The 13,440-nt window shown below is 38.2% G+C and overlaps 3 protein-coding genes and 1 pseudogene across 5 annotated transcripts; all 4 read left to right on the forward strand.

The window, feature by feature from the left end:
• The first annotated feature begins 439 nt into the window (after window positions 1-439).
• LOC133711113 (cytochrome P450 CYP749A22-like) lies at window positions 440-3,070 on the forward strand. The gene is made up of 5 exons (XM_062137280.1): window positions 440-755; window positions 829-1,065; window positions 1,226-1,445; window positions 1,914-2,292; window positions 2,374-3,070. Exons 1-5 carry the CDS (start codon window positions 440-442, stop codon window positions 2,800-2,802), a joined length of 1,581 nt encoding a protein of 526 aa, XP_061993264.1. The 3' UTR covers window positions 2,803-3,070.
• LOC133712004 (cytochrome P450 CYP749A22-like) lies at window positions 2,776-5,888 on the forward strand (annotated as a pseudogene).
• Window positions 5,889-6,881: 993 nt separating this feature from the next.
• On the forward strand, window positions 6,882-10,059 carry LOC133712400 (cytochrome P450 CYP749A22-like). Its single transcript, XM_062138507.1, has 4 exons — window positions 6,882-7,525; window positions 7,627-7,859; window positions 7,955-8,336; window positions 9,695-10,059. The coding sequence occupies exons 1-4, from the start codon at window positions 7,349-7,351 to the stop codon at window positions 9,959-9,961; spliced, it is 1,059 nt and encodes a 352-aa protein (XP_061994491.1). The 5' UTR covers window positions 6,882-7,348; the 3' UTR covers window positions 9,962-10,059.
• A 108-nt stretch (window positions 10,060-10,167) lies between these two features.
• LOC133712398 (cytochrome P450 CYP749A22-like) lies at window positions 10,168-13,412 on the forward strand. 3 transcript variants are annotated; one of them, XM_062138506.1, is made up of 8 exons: window positions 10,168-10,416; window positions 10,795-10,924; window positions 11,072-11,112; window positions 11,185-11,493; window positions 11,590-11,804; window positions 11,925-12,157; window positions 12,337-12,715; window positions 12,821-13,412. In XM_062138506.1, the coding sequence occupies exons 4-8, from the start codon at window positions 11,214-11,216 to the stop codon at window positions 13,247-13,249; spliced, it is 1,536 nt and encodes a 511-aa protein (XP_061994490.1). In that variant the 5' UTR covers window positions 10,168-10,416; window positions 10,795-10,924; window positions 11,072-11,112; window positions 11,185-11,213; the 3' UTR covers window positions 13,250-13,412. The 3 variants fall into 3 exon arrangements, with proteins under 3 accessions (XP_061994490.1, XP_061994489.1, XP_061994488.1); XM_062138505.1 differs by lacking the exon at window positions 11,072-11,112; XM_062138504.1 differs by having other exon boundaries at window positions 10,169-10,416; window positions 11,072-11,493.
• Window positions 13,413-13,440: the final 28 nt, after the last annotated feature.

Consider the following 13,440-nt stretch of genomic DNA (forward strand, 5'->3'; position numbering starts at 1 on the left):
CAGAGGTACGTATATTAGATCGGGAGTAAAATCTCAGGTATCAATATAATATTTTTTAAACTTCAGATACCAAAATTTGATTGATAATGTCATACACTATTTGCATTTTTTTCCTTATTATCACAAGGGGTTGGAACTTTAGAGTAGAGGATGTATTCCCAAGTTGGTGGTGATATTGGGGCAACATCGAGTCAGTCTTCAGATATGTAATCGTTTTTTATTAGTATACTTTTCTAAAATAAAAAATAAAAAAGGTTAAGTGGTCAGCAGTGGCTGCCTCCTGGCGTCATAAAATTAAAATATGCACAATTTATAAACAATGACGAATCAGAATGATTGATTGTTAAGTTTATTATTTAAACAGGACCCAGAAACAGAGTTAATTATACTTGTAACTTCCCACGTGGGTCACAAGGAAACCATAGAAAAATAGTTATATATGGACCATCCACTCGTCACTAGAGCAAGATGCTCCGGAGGCCTAGTGATCATGCTTTCAAGCTTTCTGTGTCTGTTCCTTATTCTCATAGCTCTGATCTTGATCAAGATCTTTCTCACACAATGGTGGACTCCAACTCGCTTGCAGAAGTTGATGGCTTGGCAGGGAATCAAAGGCCCTTGTTACAGACTCGTCCATGGAAACACCAAAGAAATCTTGAACATGAAAAATGAAGCCATCAGCAGGCCCAAAAGTTTAACACATGACCTATTTCCTCTGGTTCAACCCCATTATCAGTCATGGGTCAAGAAATATGGTAACAAATTCTGACCTCAACTAGGGTTTTGAAATAATACTTGAACTATTAATATTGGTCTTTTTTGTAACAGGGAAGGTTTTTCTTCAGTGGTATGGTACTGAACCTCAGTTGGTGATCTTTGAGCCTGAGTTGTGCAAAGAGATACTGAATAACAAGGACAGAGTTTATATGCAAAAGGATCCCCAAGGCTTTGTGAAGAAGCTATTAAGAAATGGCCTTGGGACTGCTGAGGGGGAGCATTGGTCAAAATTGCGAAAAATAGCCAACCATGCCTTTCATGGAGAGAGCTTAAAACTAAGTTGTTACAGTTACTCATGGCATTAGTTTCTTGCAAATTAAGAGTGCTGTACTGATCGAATGTCGTGCCGACTGTTGATAAGAAACGAATGAAGTGAAGGTAATTTTCTAATTGCATGATGAGATTTTTTTATTTTTTATTTTTTTGAACAGAATATGCATGATTCCAGATATGATAGCCAGTGCTGAGAAGATGCTGCAAAGGTGGAAAAATCACGAGGGGAAGGAGATTGAGGTGTATCAAGAATTTAGGTTGTTGACTTCAGATGTGATTTCCAGGACAGCATTTGGTAGCAGCTACTTAGAAGGCAAGAAAATTTTTGACATGTTGACCAAGTTATCCTCGTTGTTGTTCAGAAATTCTTACAAACTCAGGCTTCCTGGCATCAGGTAACTTACTTTACCTAAATCTCCATTGCACTTGAAGAAAGGATCCGAAACAAAGAATCTATCATTGTCTTACTTGTTGAATCTCTCTTCGTTTCATCAATGTCATATTATGTATAAGATATTTGGTCAATACCGTACTAATTGAATCTCAGCTCTCTGCATCAAGCAGAGGGTCCTGCAATTAGATAGAACCCATTTATATAAATGAAATCTTTTGAAATCATATGAATAGTTTACAATAGCCAATTTTAACCCATTCATGATGAATTTTGGATAGAGCAGATGTTTCTCGAAAAATAGTTCAGGAACACGGTCCATGTCATTTGATCATCTTGTTGACCCAGCTCTTGTTGATCCATTTTTCTTTTTATCAGTTATTTACAATCTAATGCATAGCAGGGAACAGTTCCTTGAAGGATAATGTAACCCACTTATCATGTCTAGTCTTTCATTAATTCAATGTCGCAGTAAGCTTTTCAAAACAAGTGATGAGATTGAAGCGGACAAGGTTGAGAAAGAAATCCGAAACTCCATACTAGAGATTGTAAAGCAAAGAGAAAAGAAGGCAGTGGCTGAAAAAGAAGATGACTTTGGGAGTGATTTTATTGGATTACTCTTAAATGCTCATCATGATGTTGATGACAGAAGTAAGATCTCAGTGGATGATGTAATTGATCAGTGCAGGGCATTTTACTTTGCTGGACAAGAAACCACTAATGGTTTGCTAGCTTGGACCGTCTTGCTTCTGGCACTCCATCCGGATTGGCAAGGGGAAGCAAGAAAAGAAGTCCTACAAATTTTTGGAAAACAAAATCCAAATCCTGATGGCATTGCCAAACTAAAAACAGTAAGGTGCTTGTATAAGACGCAGAAATTTTCAGTTCAGTTTGATCCTAATGTGTTTCATGTTTTGTTTTATCATACGCAGATGAGTATGATCATTAATGAGTCTTTAAGGTTATATCCTCCGGTTATTCAATTTGTAAGGAAACCTGGAAGAGAAGTTAGACTCGGAAAGTTCATTCTTCCTGCTAATATTCAACTGGTCATCCCAAATGTGGCCTTCCACCATGACCCTCAAATTTGGGGACCAGAGGCGCAACTTTTCAAACCAGAGCGATTCTCAGAAGGAGTTGCTAAAGCTACTAAAGATAACATGGCTGCATTCTTACCCTTTGGAATGGGACCTAGAATCTGTGTGGGTTTCAACTTCGCCACAACTGAAACTAAGATTGCACTGTCGATGATTCTACAACGCTACACCTTCACTCTTTCCCCAGGTTATGTCCACTCTCCTCTTCAGTTTCTTACCGTTCGGCCACAGCGTGGAATTCAAGTGATGCTACACTCGCTCTAAAATTTGAAGACCAGAATCTCCCATAGTCTTGCTTTTGCATGCATGGAGTGCCTAGACATCAATGCTTTTGGATATTGAAGTTTAGAAAGTGTACGACCTCTGCTTTGAGGTAATGTTAGAAATTTGCACCTGTTCTTTCCTGCTTTGCAGCTTCTTTATGGTGTTCTACTATCTTGTACGCAACTATGAACTGCCTTTCACTTCAACTGTTGTAGTTCAGCTCCATGAAGGCTTTATGATCAAGACTTTTATACCATGTTAATGTTGAGGACATTCTGGTCTCTGCTTCTCATGAGATAGAAAAATTACATTCACTGAAATAAGAAGATAGGTGGGTTGGGTTTTCGGTTGGTAGTTGGTAGTTGGTACCATTACCAATTGGGTTTTGGTTCTGTGAAAAAAGACTGGTTGTTACATGGTTCAGACTTCAGATTCTACTTGAACAGCACCATAAAAAAGTATGTCATAAAAAAAAAATAAAAAAAAACCATAAAAAAGTAGGACCCAACGGTCGCACCATATAATTATTGCTCATGTATTCCCTCCATACGGGGTGCATGTTTATACTTTATATCACGTCAGAAATCAAAAGTGGTCAGCAGTGACTGCTTGACGATAGTTCCCTATTTATCCAGATTAATGACGGCCGGTTGCTGGTATTTGAGAAGCAAGAAACTTAAACTAGTGAACTGCGTCTAAACTCAGTAGTTTCAGTACAGGTAGGTTCAGAATCAGAGATACAACGCAGGAGAACAAGAAGAAGAACAATCATGAGCTGGTTGGGAGATCCAATAATGGCCATCTCAAGATCTGTGTGTGTGTTCCTTCTCATAGGACTCATCAAGATCTTTCAGAAACTATGGTGGAACTCGCTTACAGAGTCTGCTGGCTTCTCAGGGAATCAAAGGCCCTCCTTACAGAGTTACAGACTAATCCATGGAAACAACAAGGAAATCTCCTACTTCCGAAAGGAAGCCATGAGCAGACCCAAAGGTTTATCACATGATGTGTTTTGTGCAATTTTACCTCATATGCACTCATGGACCAAGATATATGGTAATTCACAGACTCTTGACTTATGGTTTTTAAAGTCGAGTTCCAAGTCAAATTTTGGTCATTTTATTTTGTTTTTCATAGGGAAGAATTTTCTTCAATGGGATGGTCTTGAACCTGTGTTGGTCATTACGGAGCCTGAGTTGTGCAAAGAGATACTGAACAACAAAGATAATGCTTTTCCAAAAACCAAGCCCCATGGCTATATCAAGAAGCTATTAGGAGATGGCCTTGTGACAACACCAGATGGTGAAAAATGGGCCAAACTGCGAAAACTGGCCAACCATACCTTCCATGGAAAGAGCTTAAAAGTAAGATCTTAAAGCATTTACTGGTAGTTACTTCTTGCAAATAGACTGCAGTGCCGCTTGTTTGCAAATAATACTCGTCACTAATTAATTGATTGATGCCTTGATGGTATTGTCTTACTTTACTTTTACTAGAGTATGATTCCAGCAATGTTAGCTAGTACGGGGACAATGCTAAAAGGGTGGAAAAATCATGAAGGGAAAGAGATTGAAGTGTTTGAAGAGTTTAGATTGTTAACTTCGGATGTCATTTCTAGGACGGCATTTGGCAGCAGCTACTTAGAAGGGAAAAACATTTTTGACTTGTTATTTAAGATATCCTCCTTATCAATGAAATTTGCTTCCCTTAAACCCATATTTCCGGGTTTCAGGTAATTTCATTTGTGAGCTAATTTTTATTACTTTTCCATTGTTTTCTGCTGTGCAGCAAGAAATCTTTACGAAGGAGATTCTTGGAGGGTAGCTTATGTTCTCATGTTTAGTCTTTCTCTGAATATTGCAGTAAATTTCTTAGATTTAGTGGTGAGAGTGAATTAGAGAAGCTTGAGAAAGCAATACACGACTCCATCATGAAGATTATTAAAGCAAGAGAAAGAAAAGCCGTGAATGGAGAAGAAGATGGATTTGGGAGGGACTTTCTTGGATTAGTTTTAGAGGTTCATCATGATACGAACGACAATCAGAGGATTTCAGTGGACAATGTGGTTGATGAGTGCAAGACATTTTACTTAGCCGGACACGAAAGCACTGCTACTCTCCTCGCTTGGACTGTCTTTCTTTTAGCACACCATACGGATTGGCAAGAGGAAGCAAGGAAGGAAGTCCTGCAATTATTTGGTAAACAAACACCAAATCCTGACGGCATTGCCAAACTAAAAACAGTAAGAAAACTTCATGTCATCAGTTGCTTGTTTCAGTACATTCAATTAAGTTTAAATCCTTATTTACTTGTGTTTTTACTTTCATGCATGCAGATGAGTATGATCTTGAATGAGTCTCTGAGGTTATATGCTCCTGTTCTTGGTATTGTTAAAAGGAAGGTTGAAAAGGAAGTTAGATTGGGGAATTTCAGCCTTCCTGCTAATCTGGAATTGGCCATCTTCTTTCTGGCAGTTCATTATGATCCTCAAATCTGGGGACAAGATGCTCAACTTTTCAAACCAGAGCGGTTCTCAGAAGGGGTTGCTAAAGCTACCAAGGATAACCTAGGCGCATTCTTACCCTTTGGATTGGGCCCTCGAATTTGTGTGGGGTTTAACTTTGCAACCACTGAAGCAAAGATTGCTTTGTCAATGATTCTACAACGCTACTCCTTTACTCTTTCCCCGGCTTATGTTCACTCACCCTCTCAGTATCTTACAATTCGTCCACAACATGGAGTTCAAGTGATCCTACATCCACTGTGAACTATGAAGAACATAATTCCCTACAAAGCTTGAACTTGGTGTTTTCAGTAGCTAAACCATAATTTAATGACCATATGCTAGCTTCTAAAGAGTGCAGTCTCTGCTTTGGGTCAGTTACAAGTTAGCTCTTGTTTTTGCTGCTTTGTAGCTTGGTTCTAGCTTTTCTTTTGGAGTATTATGAACTGCTTCACAATGTTGAATAGACATTGCCGGGGGACTTCAACTATGTAATCTGAATATGCAGAAATGTGTTATTTGACTTCAGAGATGTAAGATGTTTATGTGGCCTAAGAGAAGAAATAAGATGCCTTTTTTGTTCCACGATGTTCTTTTTCTTCAAGAATTTTGTAGTTGACACTTCACAGCTGTTATCTGTAGAACAAAGTAAATTAGCTAACAACTACATTAGGTAGTTAACTCGAGAAATCTTAGGGGCCAAGACTTTGAATATGGTAGTGATCCATGCTACGTTGGAACTTTCGATCACCAACTCTGAATATTTCAGTGATCCCATCTGATTCTCAGGCAGCTTAGAATTGTTCTAGTATAATAAAAGGTTCAAGATCCAACATCAGCTTAAGATTTGGATAACTGTGTCTGCAATGATATATTGCTCCTTCAAACTATAGCGCAACATGATTCTAACAATTAACAATTGGAGACTATGAAGTTCAAGGTCAACGGTAGTAACTTACTGGATTTCACCCTTTCCCAGGGTTATGTCAACCTGACCTTTCATTTCCGTGGGTGAGTTTAAGTAGTGCTACACTCACTGTGAACTGTGAGTTCCTCGCAAATCTGCTTGGTGTATAGACTATAGAGTATCTATCTATCTCACATTTTGCATATGTGTGGTGTGTGTGTGTGTGTTGTAACGTTTTCACAAGTGCCACTTGTAAATGCATGGAATTTAAAATTTGTATCATCTCCTCAGGTAATCAAATCAAACGTATGAGAAAGTTCACCTACCAAACAAAGTCCGGGTACTCTTTAATTCTTCATAGGCCGGCACATTTCATAAGATATGATTTTAAAAATGTGTATGTTTCCAACAATGGTACAACCATAATTCAACCATGTATTTCAATTCAAATCACATAGTAGAATGACCGTTCGACAAGGGGAAAGAACTTATTAAAATGAGTACTTAATATTTTGGTCAAGCTTAATAATTTATTAGTCTTCTATAATCATTAAGAGAAAAACTAAACTTTAGATAATTCTGTGTTTTTTGGCTCCTTGTGAGGTAATTTAATTTGTTTCTCATGTTGTGGCTTGCTGCATTAGATTCATTGTTTCTTATGTTGTTTTCTTATTGGCCTGGTTTCTTCAATGAATTTGAAATCCCAGAAAGAAGAAATTTGGACTAGTTGAGTAAGAAACAATGAGTTCTTTAGCAATCATACTTCCAAGCTTTCTCTGTCTGTTCATTCTGTTAGCTCTCATCAGGAATTTTCATAAACTATGGTGGACTCCGAATCGCTTACAGAGTCTAATGGCTACCCAGCGAATCACAGGTCCTTCTTACAAATTCATCCATGGGAACACCAAAGAAATCTCCAACATGAAAAAGGAAATTATGAGCAGGCCAATCAATTTATCACATGACATATTATCTGCTGTTCAACCTCATATTCACTTATGGACCAAACTATACGGTAATACTCTTATTTTTGTTTTCAAATCTTATTTCCAAAACCAGCATAAATAAGTTATTGTATATATGCAACGGGAAATATTTTTCTTCAATGGCATGGTTCTCAAGCTCAGTTAATTACTATGGAACCTGAGCTCTGCAAAGAGATACTCAATAACAAAGATAGAGTTTACATAAAAAAGAAGCCTCAAGGCTATGTCAAGAAGCTAGTGGGAAATGGCCTGGGGACTACTGAAGGTGAAAGATGGACCAAATTGCGAAAGGTGACCAACCATGCCTTCCATGGAGAGAGCTTAAAAGTAAGTCCTTACATTTTCTGGTAATACTAGCAAAAGTTCTACAGTAATTTGTGAATTGGAAGGTTTTGTATTACATGATGTTATTATTTTTCTTTCCCTAGTTTATGATTCCAGAGATGATAGCCAGTGCTGAGACAATGCTGGAAGGGTGGAAAAATCATGAAGGAAAAGAGATTGAGGTTTATGAACAATTTAGGTTGCTGACTTCAGAAGTGATTTCCAGGACGGCATTTGGAAGCAGCTATTTAGAAGGAAAGAATATTTTTGAGAATATGGTGAAGTTATCCTTTTTCTTAGTAAAAAATTCTTCCACAATCCTGTTTCCTGGCTTTAGGTGATCATTCTGTTTGAAGGAAGTATTAAATCTCCCTTTGATTGATCAATATATATTTTGTCACTTCTTATGTATAGTCTCATTCGATATTGCAGTAAGTTCATCAAAACCAGTGATGAGGTTGAATCAGAGAAGCTTGAGAAAGCAATATACAACTCCATAGTAGAGATTGTTAAAAAAAGAGAAGAGCTAGCCATAATGAGTGGAGAAGACGACAGCTTTGGGAGTGATTTTCTTGGATTACTTATAAGGGTTCATGATGATGCCAATGAAAACCAAGGGATTTCTATAGATGATTTAGTTGGCGAGTGCAAGTCATTTTACTTTGCTGGACAAGAAACTACTACTACATTGCTTTCATGGACCGTCTTTCTTCTGGCACATCATACAGATTGGCAAGAGGAAGCAAGAAAGGAAGTCCTCCAATTGTTTGGTCAACAAACTTCGGATCCAGATGGCCTTAACAAGCTGAAGATAGTAAGAATTGTAAGATAATGAATACATAAAGCCAAGATCTAGAACTTACATGATCTCACAACATTAATCGTAAGGCGGAAACATAAACTACATACCTTGTTCCATTAGAGCAATATGTAGTATACCAATATGTAGGAACTTGGCGAGATCGTCAATCCAAAGAAATGGTTTCTCTCTTAGCCCTTGCACCTTAAGCTTTCATACGTGTTTTTGTACTTCTATATGCACACACTGATGGAAATGTGTGCTTGGTATATTTTAGGGTGAGAGAGGACCTTTCTATTAATAACTTAATTTATTTCCATCCATCATGGAAATAGAATTGACCAATTAGGATTCAATCATTTAGTCTATTAAATCATATATGGAATACACCATAAGCCCAATTACTTCATATGATCCATAATTAATTGTTAGTGTGAGTAGTGTTGGAGACCAACACGTTAATGGCTAATCCACCAAATAATGGTTAAACCACTAACCCATAATTAATTCTTACAAGAATGTCTAAGAACTTGACCTATTCTTTGTTTTACTCACTGAAATGTTCTCTATGAAATTTGAAATTAAGCCTTATTTCTCTTCTGTTATTTGTGTCTATTGAAGTAGCTTTCACTAGAGGTTGGACTACTCTGTGGTTGGAAAGTGATTCCATTAGTGTATTAGCATCTCTCTCCTCCAATTCTTTCTCTCCTCCATGGGACTTGAGAGTTAGATGGCAAAATTGCTTGAAGAACATTCAGCAAATGCAATTTCGTAGAACTCATATTTTTAGGGAAGGGAATGCAGCTGCAGATAAGATGGCAAACTTAGGTGTTTCAAAACACTCATTTACCTGGTATCCTAGCCCTCCTGCAGAGCTTCACAGGTACTTGCAGGCGGATTTTTTGGGACTCCCAAATTATCGCTTCACAGGTTGCTGAGATGATTAGGTTCGTCTGTCTTTCCTGCCCGCACCTTCTCAGAGGCTTTTATTCCCAGGAGGTCGTGCGCAAAGTTAGCTTCATAAGCATCTACATGCAGGCGCATGCGAATTTCTGGCATATTTCGTGTGTCCAGTTTTCACTTATGTGGCTGATTTTTTCTTCTTTTAGATTTGTTCATGAGGGGGAAGTTTCCCCCTCTTCTCTTTCGCTGTTAATTTTGTTTTCTCTCTTGGACGATGTATTTTTCTTCTTTATTATTAATAAATTGAGTTGGGGGACGGGCGGTGGGTTCCCAGAGTGGGGCAGACCCTTCACCTTCGGGTTTGAGGGTGGGACAAGTGCCCTGCATTGTCTGTCTCCGAGGAACTAATATCGCCTAATCCCTTTCTCTTTAAAAAAAAAAAAAAAAAAAAAAATTGTTCGGATATGCAGATGAGTATGATCATCAATGAGTGTTTAAGGCTATATCCTCCTGTTCTGAACATTGTGAGGATAGCTAAAAGGGAAGTTAAACTAGGAAAGCTCATTGTTCCGGCTAATGTGGAAGTGCACATTCCAACTCTAGCACTGCACCATGAGCCTCTATTCTGGGGTCAAGATGTGCAACTTTTCAAACCAGAACGATTCTCCGAAGGGGTTGCTAAAGCTACTAACAACAACATATATAGGTGCCTTCTTACCCTTTGGAATGGGGCCTAGAATTTGTCCAGGTTTCAACTTTGCAACAACCGAAGCAAAGATTGCTCTGTCAATGATTCTACAACGCTACTCCTTCACCCTTTCCCCTGGTTATGTTCACTCACCCCATGACTATATCACTCTTCGCCCACAACGTGGAGTTCAGGTCATGCTTCACCCACTGTGAGGTTGAAGGTGTTTGCAGTAGCTTAGCAAAAGAAGAGTTCAACATTTCTTGTGTGTGGGGATTTGCTTTCACTGTGGTCTGTTGGGTTTGTGACTTATATTGGAAAGAGCCCAAATTCAAGTGGCTATAGTTTGGACCAGCCCATGACCCATTTTGTTTTGGTGGGGTCTAGAGTCTAGGGTCAAGAAACCTTGTCCCCATATATATAATATATGTATGCCTTTCTGACACGAGCGAAGAAAGAGTCAGCCGCAGCCCCAAGGACAAGAAGGAACCTGTTGCATTGGTGGTACGCTGATCAGTGATATATAATATCCATTTCTCTTGTATTAGCAGTTTAGGGTTTAGGGTTTAGGGGTTTCTTATTTGTGGGCAGAAATTAGTTGGTCAAGTTATCTTGATCTTGGCTCTTTAGTGGGAATGAATGTAATTGGAATTAGAATTTCAGATCTAAACACTTTGTGATCTTTTTTTGAAATTAGTGGAATTTCATGGCCTTTTCCTCCTTATTATGTTACCCATTAAAATTTAGAGATCATAGTCGTGTGCATTGTTTGTTTTACTTTCTATTTGCCTTATACTTCCGACTCTGTTTGAGCTTCAAATTTGCAACCACTGAAGTAAAGATTGCTTGTGTCCATTTGATCTTATTTTGGGTTTCTTACAGTTGGTCCACGTTCATCAAGTGATTCTACATTCACTCTAAACTCTGAAGACCAGAATTCTCCATAATCGTATACATTGAGTTGCAAGACCATAATTTAATGGACCTTCTGAACAGTACACTCTGCTTTGAGGTCAGTTAGGAATTTCACATCTAATCTAAAGCATATATTATATAATATAAGGCAGCTAAGAGTTTTATCCGACAATGCCAGCTTAAGGTTTCATATAATAATCTTGGTCTGTGATGATAGATAATATTCCCTTTTTAACTGTAGCAGAACACGTATCTAAACAAGAACTATAAGCTAAGAAGCATGAGGTCAGTGGGGGCAACTTCTAATACAAATTAAATTTATGTGACGATTTACACATAAAAGTTTCTCCGATACAGCCTTGGCTAAGAGAAAACCAACAAGTACAATGATCAGCTTTAGCCCGGTGATCATCGTTTCAAGCTTTGTTTCTGTGCTCCATCTCTTAGCTGTCATCAAAATCTTTCACAAACTATGGTGGACTCCAACTCGCATACAGAATCTGATGGCTTTGCAAGGAATCAGAGGCCCTTCTTACAGACTTGTCCATGGGAATTCCAGAGAAATCAACAACATGAGAAAGGAAGCTATGAGCAGACCCAAGAGTTTATCACACAACATATTTCCTGAAGTTCATCCTCATATTCATTCATGGACCAAGACATATGGTAATAGACGACTGCTCTTGAGTTTTAACTATATATGGTTAGTTTTCAACTCTTTGCTATATTATAATTTTGGTCATCCATCTATAATGTCAACAGGCAAAACATTTCTTCAGTGGCATGGTGGTAAAGCACAGTTGGTCATTATGGAACCTGAGCTGTGCAAAGAGATACTGAATGGAGCTTTTCCAAAACCGGAGACCAAACGTTTTGTAAAGAAGCTGTTAGGAGATGGCCTCACACGATCCGAAGGTGAAAAATGGGTAAAAATGCGAAAACTGGCTAACCATGCCTTCCATGGAGAGAGCTTAAGAGTATGTTTTTACTGTTAATAAAAGTGCTGTAGCTGTACTAACTACCTGTGTTGATTTTGTTATTCATGGATGTAAATCTGTTAATTGAATTATGCTGATGATGCGCTACTATTTTACTAGACTATGATTCCGGCGATGATTACTAGCGCTGAGACGATGCTAGAAAGGTGGACAAGTCATAATGGCAAAGAGATTGAGGTGTTTGAAGAGTTTAGACTGTACACTTCAGAAGTGATTTCTAGGACAGCATTTGGAAGCAGCTATATAGAAGGAAAACAGATTTTTGAGATGTTAATAAAGATGGGATTCTTAACATTCAAAAATGCTTTCAACCTCAGGTTTCCTGGCATCAGGTAACTTCCTTTAACCAAATTAAGCGCCCAAAAATTGGGAATAATAATCACATTCATACCAATGCACATCCAAAATTTAGTGCAAGAGGGTTAAAGCTCAGTAAATACAACTTTTCTTTTGCTGCTAGTAAAATTATGAATGAGTTTACTGTTGTTATCTCACCCATTCAATACTGCAGTAAAATTTATAAGACCAGCGACGAGATTGAATCAGACAAGCTTGAAAAAGGAATAAGGGACTCCATAATAGAAATTGTTAAGAAAAGAGAAGAGACGGCAATGAGAAGACAAGAAGACTACTTTGGGAGTGATTTTCTTGGATTACTGCTAAAGGCTTATCATGATCCCAATGAGAGGCAGAGGATTTCGATAGACGATTTAGTTGATGAGTGCAAGGCGTTTTACTTTGCTGGACAAGAAACTAGTACTAGTTTGCTTGCTTGGACTGTCTTTCTTCTGGCTCTCCATACTGATTGGCAAGAAGAAGCAAGAAATGAAGTCCTACAATTATTTGGCAAACAAACACCAAATCCTGATGGCTTTTCCAAACTGAAAACAGTAAGGAATCCAAGAACTTAATAAACTGTTTGCCTAAGTTACACGACAGCTTGGTTAGTTTGAAATACTGACTTGTTTTCAATCTCTACTTTTGAATGCATGCAGATGAGTATGATCATCAATGAATCTCTAAGGTTATATCCTCCTGTTCTTGCTGTAGAGAGGAGAGTTGAAAAGGAAGTTAGACTGGGAAACCTCGTCATTCCTGCCAATGTTGAATTGCATATTTCAAGTCTAGCACTTCACCATGAGCCTCAATTCTGGGGACAAGATGTGCAACTTTTCAAGCCAGAGCGATTCTCAGAAGGGGTTGCTAAGGCTACTGGGAATAACATAGTCGCATTCTTACCATTTGGAATGGGGCCTCGAACTTGTGTGGGCTTCAACTTTGCCACCGTTGAAGTAAAGATTGCTCTTTCAATGATTCTACAACGCTACTCGTTCACCCTTTCACCGGGTTATGTTCACTCTCCCTTTCATTTTCTTACACTTCGTCCACAGCATGGAGTTCAAGTAATGCTACAGACACTGTGAACTATGAATTGCTCACAAATCTTGCCCTTTGCCTATTGAGTACCTAGAATTGCTTACAGATTTGACATATACATATAGTAGTGTTTAATATAGGTTCAACTGATAAATATCTTGTTAAATTTATACTATATCTTTGGTAAATGAAATCAAATATATAAGAAAATCCCTAAAGCGAACTTAGTTTGTCTTGC

This window comes from Rosa rugosa, chromosome 5 (genome assembly GCF_958449725.1).
Source record: "Rosa rugosa chromosome 5, drRosRugo1.1, whole genome shotgun sequence".
Classification (NCBI taxonomy): Eukaryota; Viridiplantae; Streptophyta; class Magnoliopsida; order Rosales; family Rosaceae; genus Rosa; species Rosa rugosa.